Source organism: Nerophis lumbriciformis, linkage group LG02 (genome assembly GCF_033978685.3).
Source record: "Nerophis lumbriciformis linkage group LG02, RoL_Nlum_v2.1, whole genome shotgun sequence".
Lineage (NCBI taxonomy): Eukaryota > Metazoa > Chordata > Actinopteri > Syngnathiformes > Syngnathidae > Nerophis > Nerophis lumbriciformis.
Window position 1 is genome coordinate 10586673 of NC_084549.2, and position 25054 is coordinate 10611726.

A 25054-nucleotide genomic window follows, 5' to 3' on the forward strand; every position below is an offset into this window, starting at 1 on the left:
TCAGGAGCGACTTATGTGTGAAATTATTAACACATTAGCGTAAAAATATCAAATAATATTATTTATCTCATTCACGTAAGAGACTAGACGTATAAGATTTCATGGGATTTAGCGATTAGGAGTGACAGATTGTTTGGTAAATGTATAGCATGTTCTATATGTTATAGTTATTTGAATGACTCTTACCATAATATGTTACGTTAACATACCAGTTGGTTATTTATGCCTCATATAACATACACTTATTCACTTATTCACTATTCTTTATTTATTTTAAATTGCCTTTCAAATGTCTATTCTTGGTGTTGGCTTTTATCAAATACATTTCCCCAAAAAGTGCGACTTATATATGTTTTTTTCCTTCTTTATTATGCATTTTCGGCCGAAGCGACTTATACTTCGAAAAATATGGTAGTTTTGATGCCTTCAGTGACAATCTGCAATGTAAATAGTCATGAAAATAAAGAAAATGCATTGAAATGAGAAGGTGTGTCCAAACGTTTGGCCTGTACTGTATGTTTAAAAAGGATATGATCATAAACATATAGCTGTTTATGGCATGTCGCATTTCAGACTAACGTGGGAATTTTGACTTTATTCACTACAGAATGATGTTATTCTTGTAAAATTCAAACCTTATTATCATTAAAAACAACATTAAATACATTATTTTGTTATTGTAATAGCTTTTCAATTGCAATATAACAACTTTATTCTTTCAGTGCGGCCCTAAGGGTGTGTGGTGAGCTTGATTAGTGTTAAAGTTAGTGTGCACAGGAGGTAGGGGCAAGTGAGAGACTGTTGGACAGTATAGTTAAAGAGAGTGAAGGGACGCAGATGACACACAATAAACACACACACACATTTTTTTGGAGAAGCCTAAAGGAGCTTGGAGCAGGACACACGGTATCACTTTGTGGCTCTTCAGTACTGACATGAAATGAGGAAAACTCGACAGCAACAATTGAGATACTGTAGCTGGTTAGTGTACCAAATGTGTGACTGGGGTTTAAAACACTTGGTGTGTCATTGTGTGTGTGTGTTTGGGATGAGTGCTACCCTGGTCCACTAGGGGCAGCCAAGTGGAGTCCACAGGACTTTACTTTGTTCTTGATCCACTATGGTGGTGATCTGAGTGCAAATGTAAGGGAGGGAGCCGCCCTGAACGATACCTGCAAAGACACGTGTGGCGTTAAGTCAACACGTGCCAACATTGAAGAACACACACACACACACACACACACACACACACACACACACACACACACACACACACACACACACACACACACACACACACACACACACACACACACACACACACACACACACACACACACACACACACTTGTATTTGTTACCTTCTTGAGACCTCCGAAAAATGCCTACCTCTTTAGGACCACCCTTTCTATATTTATAAAGATTTGTATTTACAACATTAATAATATGTACATACTATGCACATAATAAAAAGGTAAGCTTTTAGTTAATTATTATTTTTTGTTTGTAATTGTTTTTTAACCTTCATTATTTACTTCAAGTTATTACAGTATGTCTCTATATACATATTTTTTTTAAATTAATTTTGGCCTAAGGGGGCGCATTTCAATTTCCTACACACACTTGTTATTTCATATGTTGACCAGAAGAGGAGCACTTTTAAAAAAGACACACAGTCAATTTGAAAAATCCCTCCTTTTTGGGACCACCCTGATGTTGATAGATTTCACCACCAGGGGTGCAAATGAGACATTCTCTATTAGATGCAATGGTTTTACGTATTGGGACCATGATTTATGGAAGGTACTTTTCCTTGATGTCTCAAGATGAGGGAAATACAAGAACACACACAAACACACTCTTGTATTTGTTACCTTCTTGAGACCTCCGAAAAATGCCTCCCTCTTTAGGACCACCCCTTCTAAATTTATAAAGATTTGTATTTACAACATTAATAATATATACATACTATGCAAATATAAAAAAGGTAAGTTATTTTTTGTTTGTAATTGTTTTTTAACCTTCATTATTTACTTCAAGTTATTACAGTACGGTATGTCTCTATATACATATTTATTTATTTATTTTATTAATTTTGGCCTAAGGGGGCGCATTTCAATTTCCTACACACACTTGTTATTTCATATGTTGACCAGAGGGGGAGCACTTTTAAAACCGACACACAGTCAATTTGAAAAATCCCTCCTTTTTGGGACCACCCTAATGTTGATAGATTTCACCACCAGGGGTGCAAATGAGACATTCTCTATTAGATGTAATGGTTTTACGTATTGGGACCATGATTTATGGAAGGTACTTTTCCTTGTTGATGTCTCAAGATGGGGGAAAATACAAGAACACACACAAACACACACACACACACACTTGTATTTGTTACCTTCTTGACACCTCCAAAAAATGCCTACCTCTTTAGGACCACCCTTTCTATATTTATAAAGATTTGTATTTACAACATTAATAATATATACATACTATGCACATAATAAAAAGGTAAGCTTTTAGTTAATTATTATTTTTTGTTTGTAAATGTTTTTTAACCTTCATTATTTACTTCAAGTTATTACAGTATGTCTCTATATACATATTAATTTATTTATTTTATTAATTTTGGCCTAAGGGGGCGCATTTCAATTTCCTACACACACTTGTTATTTCATATGTTGGCCAGAGGGTGAGCACTTTTAAAACCGACACACAGTCAATTTGAAAAATCCCTCCTTTTTGGGACCACCCTAATGTTGATAGATTTCACCACCAGGGGTGCAAATGAGACATTCTCTATTAGATGCAATGGTTTTACGTATTGGGACCATGATTTATGGAAGGTACTTTTCCTTGTTGATGTCTCAAGATGGGGAAAATACAAGAACACACAAACACACACACTTGTATTTGTTACCTTCTTGAGACCTCCGAAAAATGCCTACCTCTTTAGGACCACCCTTTCTATATTTATAAAGATTTGTATTTACAACATTAATAATATATACATACTATGCACATATTAAAAATGTATGTTTTTAGTTAATTATATTTTTTTGTTTGTAATTGATTTTTAATCTTCATTATTTACTTCAAGTTATTACAGTATGTCTCTATATACATATTTTTTTTAAATTAATTTTGGCCTAAGGGGGCGGATTTCAATTTCCTACACACACTTGTTATTTCATATGTTGGCCAGAGGGGGAGCACTTTTAAAACCGACACACAGTCAATTTGAAAAATCCCTCCTTTTTGGGACCACCCTAATGTTGATAGATTTCACCACCAGGGGTGCAAATGAGACATTCTCTATTAGATGCAATGGTTTTACGTATTGGGACCATGATTTATGGAAGGTACTTTTCCTTGATGTCTCAAGATGGGGGGAAATACAAGAACACACACAAACACACACTTACACACTCTTGTATTTGTTACCTTCTTGAGACCGCCGAAAAATGCCGACCTCTTTAGGACCACACTTTCTAGATTTATAAAGATTTGTATTTACAACATTAATAATATATACATACTATGCAAATACAAAAAAGGTAAGTTTTAGTTATTAATTTATTGTTTGTAATTGGTTTTTAATCTTCATTATTTACTTCAAGTTATTACAGTATGTCTCTATATACATATTTATTTATTTATTTTATTAATTTTGGCCTAAGGGGGCGCATTTCAATTTCCTACACACACTTGTTATTTCGTATGTTGGCCAGAGGGGGAGCACTTTTAAAACCGACAGACAGTCAATTTGAAAAATCCCTCCTTTTTGGGACCACCCTAATTTTGATAGATTTCACCACCAGGGGTGCAAATGAGACATTCTCTATTAGATGCAATGGTTTTACGTATTGGGACCATGACTTATGGAAGGTACTTTTCCTTGATGTCTCAAGATGGGGGAAAATACAAGAACACACACACACACACACTTGTATTTGTTACCTTCTTGAGACCTCCGAAAAATGCCTACCTCTTTAGGACCACCCTTTCTATATTTATAAAGATTTGTATTTACAACATTAATAATATATACATACTATGCACATAATAAAAAGGTAAGCTTTTAGTTAATTATTTTTTGTTTGTAATTGGTTTTTAACCTTCATTATTTACTTCAAGTTATTACAGTATGTCTCTATATACATATTTATTTATTTATTTTATTAATTTTGGCCCAGGGGGGCGCATTTCAATTTCCTACACACACTTGTTATTTCATATGTTGACCAGAGGGGGAGCACTTTTAAAACCGACACACAGTCAATTTGAAAAATCCCTCCTTTTTGGGACCACCCTCATTTTGATAGATTTCACCACCAGGGGTGCAAATGAGACATTCTCTATTAGATGCAATGGTTTTACGTATTGGGACCATGATTTATGTCCTTACTTGTTCACACCTCCTCATATGGACGGGACTTTTTCTTGTTGATGTCTCAAGAAGGATAGAAATACAAGAACACACACACACAAACTTGTATTTCTTACCTTCTTGAGACCCCCAAAAAATGCCTACCTCTTTAGAACCATTCTTTCTAGATATATAAAGATGTGTATTTACGTCATTAATAATATATGCAGACTATGCAAATATAAAAAAGGTAAGCTTTTAGTTATTCATTTATTTTTTGTTTGTAATCGGTTTTTAATCTTTAATATTTACTTCAAGTTATTACAGTATGACTCTTTATACATTTTTTTTTTAAATTTTTAAAATTAAATTTGGCTAAAGGTGACACATTTCAATTTCTTACACACACTTGTTATTACATACAGAGGGGAAGCACTTCAAATTTTTACACACATTTGTTATTTCATATGTTGACCAGAGGGGGAGCACTTTTAAAACCGACACACAGTCAATTTGAAAAATTCCTCCTTTTTGAGACCACCCTAATTTTGATAGATTTCACCACCAGGGGTGCAAATGAGACATTCTCTATTAGATGCAATGGTTTTACGTATTGGGACCATGATTTATGTCCTCACTTGTTCACACCTCCTCATATGGACGTTACTTTTCCTTGTTGATGTCTCAAAAAGGGTAGAAATACAAGAACACACACACAAACTTGTATTTCTTACCTTCTTGAGACCCCCAAAAAATGCCTACCTCTTTAGAACCATTCTTTCTAGATATATAAAGATGTGTATTTACGTCATTAATAATATATGCAGACTATGCAAATATAAAAAAGGTAAGCTTTTAGTTATTCATTTATTTTTTGTTTGTAATTGGTTTTTAATCTTCAATATTTACTTCAAGTTATTACTGTATGACTCTTTATACATTTTTTTTTTAATTTTTTTAAATTAATTTTGGCCAAAGGTGGCACATTTCAATTTCTTACACACACTTGTTACATATGTTGGCCAGAGGGGGAGCACTTCAAATTTTTACACACACTTGTTATTTCATATGTTGGCCAGAGGGGCAGCACTTTTAAAACCGACAGACAGTCAATTTGAAAAATCCCTCCTTTTTGGGACCACCCTAATGTTGATAGATTTCACCACCAGGGGTGCAAATGAGACATTCTCTATTAGATGCAATGGTTTTATGTATTGGGACCATGACTTATGTCCTCACTTGTTCACCGGTCCTCATATGGACGGTACTTTTCCTTGTTGATGTCTCAAGAAGGGTAGAAATACAAGAACACACACACACACACACACACACACACACACACACACACACACACACACACACACACACACACACACACACACACACACACACACACACACACACACACACACACACACACACACACACACACCTGTGAAGAACTTGCTGTAGTCCTGCTCGATCTTCTGCGCACTTTCAAACTGCTCCTTGGAATGTTTCTGAGAGACTTTATCCCGCAGGTACACAGGATCTTTCTGCTCCCTGTGGAAGGTTCAAGTACATGTGAGGTTCACTCCCAAACATCATTCTCTACGTGACCAATGGAAACAATCCAGCCCCCCCCCCCGCTCGAGACAAAAGTGGCGCACTTTGCAGAAAGCAGACTTTCTTACCTCCGCCATAGAAGTTATGTTTTCGCCAAGGTTGGTTTGCAACATGATTCAAAAGGTTATGGACTGATTTTGATGAAATGTCCAAAGACAACAAATTCCTCTCCTCTACTACGAGCACACTTAACTCCCTCCTTATGGCGTTCCACGCCCCCTCCTTGCCGGTCCCGGGCTGCGCAGAGGATTCTGGGAGATGTAGTTTATCTTTACACCCTGCCAACGCTAAAGCGCCAGAAAAAAACTACATGCAAAGTTTTTGTTTGATACCGTCACACGTAACGGGATTATTGTGAAGACTTTGAAACCGAAATAGCGTGGTATCTACAATACACCCCTAGAAAAAAGTAAAGTATTCCATTTTTATTTTTATTTTGCAATAGTGTAGTACGGTATACCAGTATTAGTATAGTACCACAACACTATTTTGCAATAAAAATATGTGTCTGGGGGACCCCAATATAACCTGATGCGGACCTGTGTACAAACAAAATTTTTCCCACTTACTTGATCTGCTTGGCGTTTTTGTAGCGCACAAAGACAACAATAGGATAAATGTGAACGCTGTGCAGTCTCTCGATGGCGTGCGGAGCGATGTCCAGCAAACAGTGACAACCCTGCAGTGGAAAACAATCACAACCCGTTAGACCCAAATAAAGAAAAACCTAAAAAAAAATAAAAAAATTTGACCTTTCAGATGTTGTTGTAGGAGGCATTAGATGCAGAAATTGAATAATAAAAAAAAAAAAAAAAGTTAATGTATGTTTTTAGAGAAATGTTGTAATATTGCAACATTGGGCTTTGATGGGAGCAGAATTTCTGTATTTGTACTCACGTTGTCTGAACAACTAAGGGTTCATTTGCAGGGTTGATTGCTTACTTAGCCCCATAACGGTATATACCATTAATAATAATCAAACATTAGTTATATTTTTATTAAGTCATTTATTACAAATATAAAAAATATGAAACAAGATAAAACTCTTAAAAAACGCTTTTCCCCCCTTTTTTCTTTTTCTTTTCATGACATCAGTCATGAAGACTTTCATTGGTGGTGAAAGTCCTAAAAACAGTCCCTGTCATCTGTAAAACGTCTGTAGAAAGTATACTATCCATGTATAGAGAAAACACTTCAGCCAGTGATGTAGTGGAGGGAATACAACCTGTTTGAGCCCACTACTACCACATTCACCCAGTGTTGTATAATTGCAACAATTATATAACAAGCTCTAAATGAAATTTGATGCATCTGTTCCACAATAACTACATATGTACATGCTCTAGACCAGTGGTTCTCAACCTTTTTTCAGTGATGTACCCCCTGTGAATTTTTGTTTAATTCAAGTACCCCCTAATCAGAGCAAAGCATTTTTGGTTGAAAAAAAAGAGATAAAGAAGTAAAATACAGCACTATGTCATCAGTTTCTGATTTATTAAATTGTATAACAGTGCAAAATATTGCTCATTTGTAGTGGTCTTTCTTGAACTATTTGGAAAAAAAGATATACAAATAACTAAAAACTTGTTGAAAAATAAACAAGTGATTTAATTATAAATAAAGATTTCTACACATAGAAGTAATCATCAACTTAAAGTGCCCTCTTTGGGGATTGTAATAGAGATCCATCTGGATTCATGAACTTAATTCTAAACATTTCTTCACAAAAAAATAAATCTTTAAGATCAATATTTATGGCACATGTCCACAAAAAATCTAGCTGTCAACACTGAATATTGCATTGTTGCATTTCTTTTCACAGTTCTTTTTGACAGACATTTTAGTGAGGGTCAAACCATCATGGCATGGGGGAAACTCTGGGTTTATGGTAATGAATGGAATAGCCTACTTGATTTGATGTTCAGTTTATGAACTTACATTCATATTTTGTTGAAGTATTATTCAATAAATATATTTATAAAGGATTTTTGAATTGTTGCTATTTTTAGAATATTTAAAAAAAATCTCACGTACCCCTTTGCATACCTTCAAGTACCCCCAGGGGTACACGTACCCCCATTTGAGAACCACTGCTCTAGACCAGTGGTTCTCAACCTTTTTTCAGTGATGTACCCCCTGTGAATTTTTGTTTAATTCAAGTACCCCCTAATCAGAGCAAAGCATTTTTGGTTGAAAAAAAGAGATAAAGAAGTAAAATACAGCACTATGTCATCAGTTTCTGATTTATTAAATTGTATAACAGTGCAAAATATTGCTCATTTGTAGTGGTGTTTCTTGAACTATTTGGAAAAAAAGATAGGTTTTTATTTATATTTATAAAGGATTTTTGAATTGTTGCTATTTTTAGAATATTTAAAAAAAATCTCACGTACCCCTTGGCATACCTTCAAGTACCCCCAGGGGTACGCGTACCCCCATTTGAGAACCACTGGTCTATACAATGTAATAAAATACATGTTAATTACTTGATTCTGATGAATCCAGTCCAATGAAACAAATTTTGTTCGAAGGAAACCTTGAGAGGTTGTGTGAGTTCATGGCCAGAAGGCGTGACTTATAAACAAATGTACGATCCAATAGCCTTGTGAGACTGAAAGGGGAACATTATCACCAGACCTATGTAAGCGTCAATATATACCTTGATGTTGCAGAAAAAAGACCATATATTTTTTTTAACCGATTTCCGAACTCTAAATGGGTGAATTTTGGTGAATTAAACGCCTTTATAATATTCGCTCTCGGAGCGATGACGTAACAACGTGACGTCACATCGGGAAGCAATCCGCCATTTTCTCAAACACCGAGTCAAATCAGCTCTGTTATTTTCTGTTTTCTTCGACTGTTTTCCGTACCTTGGAGACATCATGCCTCGTCGGTGTGTTGTCGGAGGGTGTAACAACAAGAACAGGGACGGATTCAAGTTGCACCAGTGGCCCAAAGATGCGAAAGTGGCAAGAAATTGGACGTTTGTTCCGCACACTTTACCGGCGAAAGCTATGCTACGACAGAGATGGCAAGAATGTGTGGATATCCTGCGACACTCAAAGCAGATGCATTTACAACGATAAAGTCAAAGAAATCTGCCGCCAGACCCCCATTGAATCTGCCGGAGTGTGTGAGCAATTCAGGGACAAAGGACTTCGATAGCACGGCAAGCAATGGCGGCAGTTTGTTCCCGCAGACGAGCGACCTAAACCCCCTATCGACCCTAGCTTCCCTGGCCTGCTAACATCAACTCCAAAACTGGACAGATCAGCTTTCAGGAAAAGAGCGCGGATGAGAGTATGTCTACAGAATATATTAATTGATGAAAACTGGGCTGTCTGCACTCTCAAAGTGCATGTTGTTGCCAAATGTATTTCATATGCTGTAAACCTAGTTCATAGTTGTTAGTTTCCTTTAATGCCAAACAAACTCATACCAATCGTTGGTTAGAAGGCGATCGCCGAATTCGTCCTCGCTTTCTCCCGTGTCGCTGGCTGTCGTGTCGTTTTCATCGGTTTCGCTTGCATACGGTTCAAACCGATATGGCTCAATAGCTTCAGTTTCTTCTTCAATTTCGTTTTCGCTACCTGCCTCCACACTACAACCATCCGTTTCAATACAGGCGTAATCTGTTGAATCGCTTAAGCCGCTGAAATCCGAGTCTGAATCCGAGCTAATGTCGCTATAGCTTGCTGTTCTTTCCGCCATGTTTGTTTGCATCACTATGTGACGTCACAGGAAAATGGACGGGTGTTTATAACGATGGTTAAAATCAGGCACTTTGAAGCTTTTTTTTTTAGGGATATTGCGTGATGGGTAAAATTTTGAAAAAAACTTCGAAAAATATAAAAAGCCACTGGGAACTGATTTTTAATGGTTTAAACAATTCTGAAATTGTGATAATGTTCCCCTTTAAGCATTGTGGTCGCTGTGATTAGCGAGCGGATCCGGGTGGGATCAGCTGACCACAGGTTGACCTACGCTCTACTGACACATTCATGCTTGTTCTTTGTTTACTGGCCTATTTGTTCATTTACTGTTAATATCTGCTTATTTTCTATTTCAACATGTTCTATCTACACTTCTGTTAAAATGTAATAAACACTTATTATTGTTGTTGTTTGGATACTTAACATTAGTTTTGGGCGATACCACAAATCTGGGCATCAATCCGATACCAAGTCGTTACTGGACATTGGTCATATTCAAAGTCCTCATGTGTCCATGGATGTATTTTCTTAATTTATAAACATCATATACATTTAAAAGAAAGGAAAAAAGATTTAGTGTCAATAAAGAATATCGATGTAATCATAGTGATATCGACTAGATACGCTATTGTACTTGGTATCATTACAGTGGATGTCAGGTGTAGACCCAACCGTGGTGTTTGTTTACATTCAGGAGTGCTAGTTTGTTGTTAGCAGTGAGCTATTGTATCCTCCCTTTTCTGTCTTTACACTGCAATCTACACACTTGTAAGTACGTGATTGTGCGCTGCCGAACATGCTCATAAAAAAAAAAAAAAGGGAACCAGTATTTTTCAGAGCCAGTATAGTACCATTCGTTTTCGCTTGCATACGGTTCAAACCGATATGGCTCAATAGCTTCAGTTTCTTCTTCAATTTCGTTTTCGCTACCTGCCTCCACACTACAACCATCCGTTTCAATACATGCGTAATCTGTTGAATCGCTTAAACCGCTGAAATCCGAGTCTGAATCCGAGCTAATGTCGCTATAGCTTGCTGTTCTTTCCGCCATGTTTGTTTGTGTTGGCTTCACTATGTGACGTCACAGGAAAATGGACGGGTGTATATAACGATGGTTAAAATCAGGCACTTTGAAGCTTTTTTTTTAGGGATATTGCGTGATGGGTAAAATTTTGAAAAAAACTTAATATAAGCCACTGGGAACTGATTTTTAATGGTTTTAACCCTTCTGAAATTGTGATAATGTTCCCCTTGAACAATAGGACCCAATGACTATGTAAATGTGGTAAAAAAATATATAACAGATTGTTTTTTAGGATGGTTAAAGGTAACGTTGTAATTTTACAACAAGGGGTGTTACAGGGTTAAGTCGCACACAGTGACTTTTAGATAAAGCGCTACAAAAACCTTATCTTGCATCAGATTACATCAAATACCTTCTCTGTTATTTCCTTTATCGAGGCAACCGTGGTCACGTCAAAATGGCCGCTGCGGCGCTTGTAGTCGATAAAGAGGCAGTCTTTGACGCCTCGCTCGATGGCTTGTTGGGACGCTTTCATGACCTCTGCAGACAAATGAGTTACAAGGTCACATTTGTGCAGGATGAATAGGCAGGATAAGAAAAAAAAACTGACCTAGCAGACATCTGCAGAACTTCCCCGGAGACTCTTTGACTAACATCTCCTTGATGGGGTCTGTCAGCGGCCCCAGGACCAGCACCGGTCGAGGAGAGGCGCACTCCACCTTCTGGACCCTCTGGTACGCCAAGCTCACGCAGTCTGCACGCAAGTCATGTAACCTTTGAAGGGTGCGCCGTGAACAACGTGTCCATTGCGTGTCCGATATTCACCTTCCAGGAAGGGGATGGAGTCGGTGCTGATGGCGTCCAAAGCCACCATTTCTTTACTGTCTTTGGAGCTGCTGCGCTTGTGTTTCTGCTTCCTCCTGAAGAACGACCGACGGGCGGCGGCGGACAGCGTCTTGCCGGAGTCTTCCTTCATTTCCGTCACGCTGTGTCGGCGGTAAAACTCTTGGTCCATCCTACAACATCGGAGGTTGCGTTACCTTGACAATCAATCTGAATTGCGATCTGCAGGACCACCGTTGTGTAGCGATTGCGGCGTTCTTCAACTGGTATAAAAGTCGTTCAACAAAACAAACTCCAACAATAAGCTCAGCTAAAATGTTCTAACTGGTCTTTTGAATAATATATTTCGACCAATTAGAACAGACCTGGGCAAATTAAGGCCCTGGGGCTACATGCGGCCCGTTAAGCTTTTCAATCTGGCCCGCCAGACATTCCCAAATATTTTTTTTAGATCTTTAATATGTAAAGCAGGGGTGCTCATTACGTCGATCGCGATCTACCGGTCGATCTCGGAGGGTGTGTCAGTCGATCACCAGCCAGGCATTAAAAAAATAGTCCTAAAAATGAGCGATCATAAATCTTCACTATGACGTCACTTTCGTCACTTGATTGACATTCACGGCACCCGAGGGTCTTCTGAGATGACGCTGGCTGCTGCCAGCTCATTAAAATTACCGACTGAAACACTTTATTTCAACAGACTCTGGCGCCGTACCTGTCGTCAAAACTCCAAAGACCGACTGCACAGTTGCACAATAAAAGCTCTGCTTCATCCTGCCTGCGCTACCAAAATAAGAGTCTCAGAAAGCTGGCGTGCACAAGCTAGCAAGCTACGGAGTTTGCCGACAATGTATTTCTTGTAAAGTGTATACAAAGGAGTACGGAAGCTGGACAAATAAGATGCCAAAAACCAACCACTTTCATGTGGTATTGGACAGAAAGGAGGACTTTTTTTCTCCTCCATTCGAAAATGCGGACGTTATCATCACCACTGTCTGATTCCAATCAATGCAAGTCATCACAATCAGGTAATACACCAACTTATATTCTTGTCTTCATGAAAGAAAGGAATCTATATGTGTTAAACATGCTTGTATTATCTTTAACCACCTTTAAGTTGTTAACAATATTAACTATTTGTGTTAAACATGCTTGTATTATTTTTAACCACCTTTAACTTGTTAACAATATTAACTATATGTGTTAAACATGCTTGCATTATCTTTAAACACCTTTAACTTGTTAACAATATTAACTATATGTATTAAACATACTTGTATTATCATTAGACACCTTTAATGTATTAACAATATTAACTATATGTGTTAAACATGCTTGCATTATCATTAAACACCTTTAACTTGTTAACAAAAACATATATTTCATAAATAAGTAAATATAAATTATATATATGAATGAGGTAGATCCCCACGACTTGATCAATTGAAAAGTAGCTCGCCTGCAGAAAAAGTGTGAGCACCCCTGATGTAAAGTGTCGCTGCTGCTGTGCGGTGATGGTTTCTAAAGATCGTAAGTCTTGAACTATACAAAGTATTTCAATGGTTGGAATCTGCGCTTTTGGATGATATACCAGTTACTATGGTAATCTAATTAGTTACTATGGTGATCTAAATAGTTACTATTTACAGCAGCTCAGACGAGGCACCAAGCAGTGTGGGTGGGAAGCGTTTCCACAGACGTGGAAGGAGATTTTCACAACAAAGTTCTAAAACTTAGTGATGTATCAGATATAGGGATGTCCCGATCCGATATTTGGATCGGATCGGCCGCCGATATTTGCATAAAAATGCGTATCGGCAAGGCATGGGAAAATGCAGATCCAGATCCAGTTTAAAAAAAAACTCCGGTCCGTGTTTTCCAACGCACAGATTTAAATAATACATTCCACTTTTCTGCTGCTCCCTAATTTCCGTTCCGCATTTTCCAGCACACCTTCAACACATCCACAGGTCTGTGGACTCTCACGCAGTCGCTTTTAGCTGCAGACATTACACGACAGGCTCTTCTCACTCTTTCCTGTGTCTCCCTCTCACAGACAGCAAGCGCACCTTCTGATGCTAGCGCAGCCGTGCGAGCAACGCTCCCTCTCAGGTGCGCGCCTGTGCAATTGTGCACTGCGCATAGCAATTATATGCCACGCACAAAATCAAATAAAAAAATAAGCGCATAACAATTTTCGACACACGGACACGACAGAGAAAACAGTTTTGTTTGTTCAAATATTGTAACATCTGTCGAGACGCTTATCTCCATTCGGTGCCACACGTCCACACCATCAAAATGCCGAGGCAAAAATTTCCAGATCAACACCGTATGAAAACAATAGTGATTGTTTTAGTTGTGATTTCCTTCTCTGCATGAAAGTTTAAAAGTAGCATATATTAATGCAGTATGAAGAAGAATGTTTTAATGTAGACATGCAAGCCTTGAAAGAAAATTTTGAAAATCAAGACTACATTTCCTGCAAATGGGTGCATTTCTACCCTATATTTTAACTTTAGATTTATTATCATATCAAACTCTTTTAGCTGTCTTTTTGACACTTACATCCGGCGCCCCCCTCCACACCCCGGATTATAAATAATGTAAATAATTCAATGTGATTATCTTGTGTGATGACTGTATTATGATGATAGTATATATCTGATAGTATATATCTGTATCATGAATCAATTTAAGTGGACCCCGACTTTAACAAGTTGAAAAACTTATTGGGGTGTTACCATTTAGTGGTCAATTGTACGGAATATGTACTTCACTGTGCAACCTACTAATAAAAGTCTCAATCAATCAATCAAAACACATAGAATCATCATACTGCTGTGATTATATGCATCAAGTGTTCATTCAAGGCTGAGGCAAAATATCGAGATATATATCGTGTATCGCAATATGGCCTTAAAATATCGCAATATTAAAAAAAGGCCATATCGCCCAGCCCTAGTTTCAATGATGCCATTTCTGTTTGTCATGTATAATTTTGTCTATTTTGTGTTTATCCTTGAATAAACAGGTCAGTTTCTTGTTACCAACCATTGTGAATTTTTCAAACTCCCCTAATTCAGCTGGCTAGTTGTTATCAAGAGTACTAAAACCCTTTTCAACATGATTCTGACAACTAAGTAGGCTAAATAACTTGAAACTTTAATACATGCTCGGATAGGCCAGTATTGGTATCGGTCAGTATCGGTATCGGTCAGTATCGGTATCGGATCGGAAGTGCAAAAACATTATCGGTATCGGATCGGAAGTGCAAAAACCTGGATCGGGACATCCCTAATCAGATATATCAAATTGTAGGTGGGTTTATTTTGTACCCTTCGCGTTCATATTTCACTGCTTTTGCATTTTTGTAGCGTTTCACTCGATTGTAAAATAGGTCGATCGAAAGGGGGTGTGACATTCATATTTTGTCGATATTCAATGTTTTATCGTTCATAGAAAAATGTAAAATTCCATTATGTTTTTTAAGGCGGTCTGTCATAACGTTTTTAGCATTCAATCAGACATTATTGTGAGGTTTTGTATTAGTGTTCCTAAAAATAGATATACCGGGCCCCAGACACATTTTTTTCTCTAAATGTGGCCCCCAAGTTAAAATAATTGCCCAGGCCTGAATTAGATCATTGATCCCGCCCAACATCCCTTTGATGCTTGAATTTTGACACATCCATCTCATTCATCTGTGATACAGAAACTTTTCAATGCACTACAGAATCACAAAAAAAAACACTAAATACACAACATTTATGTAATTGAATCATTTAAAAAGTCTTAAAATATATCAAATTACTACTGTCAAATGACATTTTTAATCAGATTAATCACACGTTTTACTTTGGTTTAATCATGATTAATTGTATTGTTGAACTTGGATTGACCATGATTAATCATGGGTTATTACTCGCTTGAATGATTTAAATTAACAAAAAAAAAGGTGATTTTTTTTTGTCACAATTTCACCCAAAACATTTGTTTAAATGTGTTACCTGCATCCACATCATTCATTTGCTAAAACTTGGTAACAAAGTATCTTAATTCCCATCTGGATTTATTTTGAAGTGAAATTTGATCACTAACCGTAAAAACAATAAAACCAAAAAATATATTCAATAACAAAAAGGAAAGTGCAGCTCGGAAGTGCACAAAACCCGAAGAATACACACTGACATAGCAGAGCAGCACAGACCAAAATCACAATGATCCAGCACTGTACATTGCTCAGGGCTGGCATACATAGGAGCCTGATTGGCAACCAGGAGCAGGTGTGTTTAGCTTGCCAATCAGGAAGAGGTGTGGGAGTCAGCGCTCAAAGGCAGACAGGAGAAAAAACTCAAGTCCAAAAACTGTCACAGAGGTCATGACAGTTTATACATAATTAGTGTGATAATTTTAATTTACTCAGTTATTTTTGACAGCCCAAAAATAAATGTTTTCTAAATCTATATATTTTTAATAAAACACATAAAAAGTGGCCATTAAATTGGTCAGGAGATAAATATATTAGTCTTGAAAAAATTGTGTAAATTGTATTATTTTATTTCACAATTGAATGATCATTGTTGGACACTGAAAAATTGCAGAGAGCTTTCTCATTTTTATTCTAGTATTTTTTTCAAAATAAAGAAAACCCATTGAATGAGAAGGTGTGTCCAATTATATAATATACATACATATATATATATATATATATATATATATATATATAAATATATATATACATATATATGAACATATACATATATAAACATACATATATATATACATATACACATACATATATACGTATGTGTATGTATGTATGTATGTATGTATGTATGTATGTATGTATGTATGTATGTATGTATGTATGTATGTATATATATATATATATATATATATATATATATATATATATACATATACATATTTACACATACATATATACACATATATATATGTGTGTATAAACATATATATATATATATATATATACATATATATAAATACACATACATATATGTGTGTATATACATATATATACATACATATATATATACACACATACATATATACACATACATATATTTGTGTGTATATATATATATATATATATATATATATACATATATACACACATACATATATACACATACATATATGTGTGTATATATATATATATATATATATGTTTATATATACATATGTGTGTGTAAATATATATACTGTATTTTTCGGACTATAAGTCGCATTTTATTTCATAGTTTGGGGGGTGCGACTTATACTCAGGAGCGACTTATGTGTGAAATGATTAACACATTAGCGTAAAACATCAAATAATATTATTTAGCTCATTCACATAAGAAACTAGACGTATAAGATTTCATGGGATTTAGCGATTAGGAGTGACAGATTGTTTGGTAAACGTATAGCATGTTCTATATGTTATAGTTATTTGAATGACTCTTACCATAATATGTTACGTTAACATACCAGGCACGTTCTCAGTTGGTTATTTATGCCTCATATAACGTACACTTATTCAGCCTGTTGTTCACTATTCTTTATTTATTTTAAATTGCCTTTCAAATGTCTATTCTTGGTGTTGGCTTTTATCAAATACATTTCCCCAAAAAATGCGACTTATACTCCAGTGCGGCTTATATATGTTTTTTTCCTTCTTTATTATGCATTTTCGGCCGGTGCGACCTATACTCCGGTGCGATTTATACTCCGAAATATATATATATATATATATATATATATATATATATATATATATATATATATATATATATATATATATATATATATATATATATATATATATATATATATATATCAGTAGTATTGCACATATTGCGGTACCAGCTGCAGCATCCAGTTCAAGAAGAATAAATAAAAGTAGTGTGTGAAAGTGTTGCAGTGCGTTCTCCACCCACATGTACTTGCTGGGGATCTGTCCCCTCTGGATCTGCTGTGCGTTCTCATCTAGCTGCCAGGCCATCCACGTCCCGAAGCTGCCCTTTGGTAACGACTCATCCACGTACAGGATGTCATCCTTCTTGAACGTGAGGTCCCCCTCGGCCTCCCCCACGCGGTCGTAAAGCGCTCTGGAGGCAGAGACAGAGATAGATGGCGAGGTGTGAGAGAGCATAAAGTTGATGAGGCGATAGGAGGAGGCGACGTGTCCCACGGCAGAGTTTGGCGGGGGAACAAGATAACAACACATAACCATGGAAGAAGAAGAAGGGGAAGTTCATGTACAGTGTGAACACAACTTGCTGGGGTTCCTACTGGAGGCTCGTAAGTCATCCCCGAGCAGCCTATCTGTGACAGGCAAGCGGGCTGAGGGTATTTACTGCACATGACATCAGCAGCTCCATTGCCTATATGACAAGTGACTGCAGCAGCTGCTGCAACTAGCCCTCCCCGTCTTCTAAATTACACCAACAACAACAAAACCTGACTTTATGACAATTCTGCAGCTGCCATCCATGTACACTACATGGAACCTCAATATTTTAACACACTAAAGATTGTATCATTTGGAGTTTTACCAAATTAGAACCCTAAAGCCTTGTTCACACTGCAGGTTGATTCAGATTTTTTCACATCAGTGTGAACAGTGCAATTCCGAATTTTTTAATATCTCCTTCGTACGTGGAAATAAATTGGTTATGTATGCAATGCGTCCTCGATGTGAACGCTCCGGTCGCATTCATCCCAAACGTCATCAAGCGTCATAAATATTCGCCAGAATAGAAGGTTATAAAATAAATAGTTGACAACGGAGCAGAAAACAAATGAAAATAATATTGTCAGAATAATTGTATCTAAGTTATCACAAAACTTTGTGTTGCCATGAGTTCCCGGCGAGAAGACAAAAAGCTGTCTTTGATCCTACCAAGAAAAAGGCTTGTAAAACTCCACTCTGTTCTGTTTTTTTGATGTATTGTAATCCACAGAAAGATTTTGTCTTGACCCGAGAACTACAAAACTGAAAGGAAGCAGGACCAGACTCCCCTCCAGGTGACCTTTTCTTTGAACTCTTTTACGACCTTTTCTTTGAACCGACCTTTTCTTTGAACTGTTTTGTAATCAAAGGCGATGGCTGTTTACGACCCCCGCCCCTTTAGAAACAGCTGTTGCCATGTAATCAGGGAAAGTCCAAATAAAAGAGGATGCGTACAATCTTTTGTTCAGGCGTTTCTCCTCAATTGAGCCAAATTGAATTCTGTCTCTGTTTAGTTCCTTGCTTCTTGTCTTGTTTAATAGATGTTATCAGTGTTTGAACCTGACAAATAAATATGTTTTAGGAACTCATGTGAAACTTTCACTACTCCTGACTGATCGCCCACAGACACGCTCTCCAAGCAAACATCAAAGCAAACTAGAAGAGGCAATTCCTGAAGGAATTGCGTGTGAATGCTCCAATGCTGAAGTTGAACTGAAATGCTGACAGATTGCAATATGAATGTAACAATAGTTTGAATGTTGGAATGGTTTGAATGTTGAAGGAAAACCGAAATTTGGTTTGGAACTTGGGAAAGTGTTAGTTTGAATGTCCAGGATGAGTGGAATGTGTTGATGTTGGAATGGTTTGAATAGGTTGAAAAATGTGGGAATTGTGGAAGTGTGAAAAATGGATAATTCATTTTGAATGGGGAAAATGTCCCTAAAAACTGAGAATTCTAGGAAATCCAGAAATTCTTTTTACAATGGTTGAAAGGGAGCACACAATTCCTGAGCAGGCTGAATATTTTGAAGTTGGAACGGTTTGAATTGGATGAAAAATGTGGGAATTGTGGAACTGTGAAAAAGGTTCAATTCTTTTCAATGGGAATTTAATGGAAATTTGGGAATTTCGGGAAAAAAATTAATTTTTTGGAAAATACCAAACATTTTTTTGAATGTTCTGAATGAGTTTAAAATGGTTGGTGTTGGAATTTTTCAAATTGGTCGAGAAATGTTGAAGTAGTAACATTTTTAATTGAGAAACGGTATTACGGAATTCCAGGAAAATCGGGAAATTTTCCAGTTCAAAAAACAAATTTGTTTTTTGCCCTGATTAAGAGGAATGGTTGGACGGTGGAAAGGTTGAAGTGGGTTGAAAAATGTGGAAGGAGTAGTCAACAGAAAAAAAGGTGAAAAAAGGGTTTGGAAAAAGGGGAATTCTGGGAATTCCTGGAATTTTTTTGAACTTGGAAAAATTATAGTTTGAATGTCCAGGATGAGTGAAATATGTTGAAGGTGGAATGGTTTCAATTGGTTGAAAAATGTGGGAATTGTGGAAGTGTGAAAAATGGATAATTCCTTTTGAATGGGGAAAATGTATAAATAAACTTGATTATAAATAAACTTTGATTGATTGATTGATGCTTTGACCTAAATTACTGGTCAAATATGTCCAATGATGTATTGCGCCAATACATTTGAGAATCTTTGCATTATCAAAAAAATATTTTTTTTTTAATTTTACCTCAAAAATAACACTGGGTGGTAAAATAAGTGTTAAAGGTAAGGAACGGAATAAAAACTAAAATGGAAATACTTAATTTAATTGCTCTTTATATTGCTATTTAAATTTATTTTTATTGCTATTATTATTATTATTAGTTTGCTTGTTGTGGTTTATTTGTTAATTTATATCCAGGATGTTTTAACTATATTTAGAGTTGAGTTATGGTGGTACAATAAATACTCATGCTTTCTAGTTAATGAATAGTTGTGTAATTAACCATGATTACAATATGAATCAAAATTAGAGAGGTCCGATATTATCGGCTGATAAATGCTTTAAAATGTAATATCGGAAATTATCGGTATCGGTTTCAAAAAGTAAAATGTATGACTTTTTTAAAACTGTACGGAGTGGTACACGGACGTAGGGAGAAGTACAAAGCAGTTGTGTCTCTCAGTCATACTTGCCAACCCTCCCGATTTTCCTGGGAGACTCCCGAATTTCAGTGCCCCTCCCGAAAATCTCCCGGGGCAACCATTCTCTCTTTTTGTTTAGTTTTTTGTCATAAAAAAATACAATCATGTGTGCTTACGGACTGTATCCCTGCAGACTGTACTGATATATATTGATATATAACGTAGGAAGCAGAATATTAATAACAGAAAGAAACAACCCTTTTGTGTGAATGAGTGTAAATGGGGGAGGGAGGTTTTTTGGGTTGGTGCACTAATTGTAAGTGTATCTTGTGTTTTTTATGTTGAATTAATTAAAAAATAAAAAATAAATAAAAAAATTATACATTTTTTTAAATTTCTTGTGCGGCTTGGTACCAATCGATCCACGGCCCGGTGGTTGGGGACCACTGCCTTTGCGTGCCGGCCCAATCACATAATATCTACGGCTTTTCACACAAGTGAATGCAAGGCATACTTGGTCAACAGCCATACAGGTCACACTGAGGGTGGCCGTTTAAACAACTTTAACACTGTTACAAATATGCGCCACACTGTGAACCCACACCAAACAAGAATGACAAACACATTTCGGGAGAACATCTGCACTGCAACACAACATAAACACAACAGAACAAATACCCAGAACCCCTTGCAGTACTAACTCTTCCGGGATGCTACAATATACACCCCCGCTACCCTGCCACCATGCTCCCCTCCCCTCTGTTGCTAGATATCTCGAGATGTAAGTTGTAATATGTATATGTGCTTTGCTATGGAGGTTTTGTCCCACTCCAGACTGGGCCCCCTTAGGAGCCCAGTCTAGATTGTATTTTTTTTTTTAACTCATCCTTCCCCAGCGTTTACCTTTTTCCCATCTTTTACGGGGCACCTTGTGGCGACCCATCAGCGTTCCTGTTCTGTAACCCTGTACACTGTTGACATGGTTGAAAACGATAATGATGCCAAAAAACATAAAAAAAGATGGGAAGTCCTCAAAGGCTTATGTTGAAAGTGTAATTATGTTTATAGATTATATGCTATCTGTTGTTGTATTCCCTAATTTTTAGTGACCTGAACCTAAGCTGGACAGTACATACATTTTTTTTGTTTTTTTGTTTTGAAAATGTAATTTTGTTTATAGATTATATGCAATCTGCTGTGTTCCAAAATTTTCTGTTTTTTTTTTGTTTGTTTTTTTCTCAGTGTACATGAATGAAGGTGTGTGTTGCTGGACCCGACTTGGACATTGTCTGGACTGGACCTGGTTTTAAAAAAAATAATCTTTAAACAAAGCTAATTTCATTTACAACCAGGTCTGGTGAACATAAGGTCCTTTCTTTCCTATTTTTTTTTATTTTTATTTTTTTATAGATAAGATAAATAAATATTTTCTTGGATAAAAGGGAAAGTAAAACAATATAAAAATAATTACATAAGGGAGAAAAAAGAAAGAAAAAATAGTAATTAAATGAAAATGTTAGTGGACCAGCAGCACAAACAATCAAGTGTGCTTCAGGGACTGTGTTGTGTCCCTTGCAGAAATGTTGTCCATGTTAATATTGATAGCAGAAAAAACAACCCCTTTTGTGTGAGTGGGTGTGTATGAGTGTGAATGGGGGAGGGAGGGTTTTTTTTTGGGTTGATGCACTAGTTGAAAGTGGATCATGTGTTTTTTTCTATGTTGATTTAATAAATTTAAAAAAAACAAACCCTGTACACTGTTTGTTTGTCTAATCTTGAACGGGTTTGTGCTGAAAACAAAGTTTCGTTGTACTTGTGCAATGACAATAAAGACCTATCCTATCCTATCCTACCCCCCCCCCCCCCCAACCCCGCCCACCTCAAGCTCCGAAATTCCAAGCTGCTGTTTTGAGGCATGTTAAAAAAAAAAGAATGCACTTTGTGACTTCAATAATAAATATGGCAGTGCCATGTTGGCATTTTTTTCCATAACTTGAGTTGATTTATTTTGGAAAACCTTGTTACATTGTTTAATGCATCCAGCGGGGCATCACAACAAAATTAGGCATAATAATGTGTTAATTCCATGACTGTATATATCGGGATCGGTAATTAAGAGCTGGACAATATCAGAATATCGGCAAAAAAGCCATTATCGGACATCTCTAATCAAAATAATCGGGATTATTATTTTTGCCATAATCGTCCAGTTCTATGCCAAATATTGCAGCTTCCTACTGATTCGTGGGAATTAATTTATCACGGTTGCGTCCGGCCGGGCCCGATTAGCAACAATAAACGAGGGACAAGAGTTTTGGCTATTTAATCTTGTTCACAGACCTATAGCATGTTCCCAAAAGACAGAGTGTATATCCAATAAATGAATTACATTGAAACGGTTGTTAGTCCTGGTGAGCGTGTTGAGAGTGGAGATTAGGTAACCTAAATTAGTGACGATGTGGGATGTAATTGGCTAGATGAGAAAGATTCCTGCCTGGCCAAGGGGCGCTGCTATAAATAGCGACACTGAAGAGGATGCTTTGGGGAAATTAATGGGGTCTTTATACAGAGTGCTACTCAAACACTGAGCTAGTGTGTGTGTTGTCACACCTGATATAAAAGCCATCGCCTGGAACATCTTTGAGCACGTGGAAGTCGTCCGCTCGATGCTGCACCTTCAAAGTGACCGTCTCGGCCGGCTTCAGCATTTCAACATACACTTCCTCCGCCGTCTTATTCTTCATATTCACCGTGTTGTACTGCGGGGGGAAATGACAACAGTGTTATTATTAAACAGGGGACTGTGCGTGTTTGCGCTTATGCGAGACACCGTGGGCTCCATCTACGTGGGCGACGTAGGCTTTCAGCTGAATTAAAGTGGCGCCATATTGATTCGGGCCCTCGAGCAAACAGAGGGGAAGATTGAAGGACAGAGCGGCGCCGTGCAGAAAGGTGACAGCGCTGCATGCTAATTTTATCAAGCGAGCTCTTTTGAGGGAAGCGGGGAGCGTGCCAGGAATGGTTCATTATTTATGATTTGGCATTGCACACGTGCATGGATCGCCCATGCGGAATGAAAGGAGGCAGACGACGAGATCAATGAGCAATCATGACAAGTAAAAAAATTAATAAATAATAACAAAGCTCCTTTTATCTGTGCTTGAACATTTGTGGAAGCCAGGAGACTGATCTCAAAGCCCTTTCAAATTAACACCAAGTACTCTGCAGGATTTTGTGCAGGAAATTGACAGTGTCATGTGACTATCACTTAAATGTAGTAGACTCAAACACAATCCATTCCAAAAGGTTGTCATTAAAGTTAAAGTTAAAGTTCCAACGATAGTCACACACACACACAAGGTGTGGTGAAATTATCCTCTGCATTCATACTTGCCAACCTTGAGACCTCCGATTTCGGGAGGTGGGGGCGTGGTCGGGGGTGGGGCGGGGCATGGTTAAGAGGGGAGGAGTATATTGACAGCTAGAATTCACCAAGTCAAGTATTTCATACATATGTATATGTATATATATATATATATATATATATATATATATATATATATATATATATATATATATATATATAGATATATATAGATATCTACATCCTGAAAATATGCAAACAAAACTGTGTTTGGATAATTGATACTTCAAACTTGCATAAATAAATATTAAGGAATATAACATAACTTGGCTTATGAGAGTTTCAAAATGTAATGAATAAAATGCTAAAGTTGTTGATAAACAAGCAATTATTTTAATAATTAAATATAGTCATTTTAAATGAATTATTATGATAATTTAAAATCAATTATTTCAAATATGTTTATTTTAATGTATAATTCTATGGCTGGATGTAATAAGGAGTCACGAAAAAATACAAATAAAAATACAATTAATTTTGATGTTTTTAGAAAAATATAGTAAAAATGTATTTAGTTTTTTTTTTTTTTTAATTAATAAATATATTTATTTTAGGTGAAATAAACATAATAATACAATTTATCTCTAGTCTGGATGATTTAGTTCTTGTCACCCTGTTGTCCTCCCGTCATGAAAAAAGGCTGTTGTCACTCAGGTCCACATGGAGCTGGAGGGGGCGTGGCTTCGAGCTCCGGTTGAAAATCGGGAGATTTTCGGGAGAATATTTGTCCCGGGAGGTTTTCGGGAGAGGCGCTGAATTTCGGGAGTCTCCCGGAAAATTCGGGAGGGTTGGCAAGTATGTCTGCATTTAACCCATCCCCTTGTTCCACCCCCTGGGAGGTGAGGGGAGCAGTGAGCAGCAGCAGTGGCCGCGCTCGGGAATCATTTGGTGATTTAACCCCCAATTCCAACCCTTGATGCTGAGTGCCAAGCAGGGAGGAAATTGGGTTCCATTTTTATAGTCTTTGGTATGACTCGGCCGGGGTTTGAACTTACCACTTTCCAGTCTCAGGGCGGACACACTAACCACAAGGCCACTGAGCAGGTCAAATTAGTAATTACTTTCTAGAGCAGACCTGGGCAAATTAAGGCCCAGGGGTCGCATGCGGCCCGTTTATTTGGGAATGTCCGGCGGGCCAGATTGAAAAGATTAACGGGCCGCATGCGTAACTACTAATTTGACCTGCTCAGTGG

General features: G+C 37.0%; 1 protein-coding gene across 3 annotated transcripts in view; it reads right to left on the reverse strand.

The window, feature by feature from the left end:
• Nucleotides 1–722: 722 nt before the first annotated feature.
• Nucleotides 723–25054, reverse strand: part of dlg5a (discs, large homolog 5a (Drosophila)) — a 223529-nt gene continuing 199197 nt past the window's right edge. For all 3 annotated transcript variants that reach the window (XM_061936460.1, XM_061936531.1, XM_061936380.1), the window contains 8 exons: nt 23048–23196; nt 17500–17670; nt 11540–11730; nt 11325–11468; nt 11127–11254; nt 6544–6653; nt 5802–5911; nt 723–1172 (listed from right to left, as the gene is read on the reverse strand). In XM_061936460.1, coding sequence (XP_061792444.1) covers nt 1069–1172; nt 5802–5911; nt 6544–6653; nt 11127–11254; nt 11325–11468; nt 11540–11730; nt 17500–17670; nt 23048–23196 — 1107 coding nt within the window. In that variant the 3' untranslated portion in view covers nt 723–1068. The remainder of the gene's footprint in view (nt 1173–5801; nt 5912–6543; nt 6654–11126; nt 11255–11324; nt 11469–11539; nt 11731–17499; nt 17671–23047; nt 23197–25054) is intronic.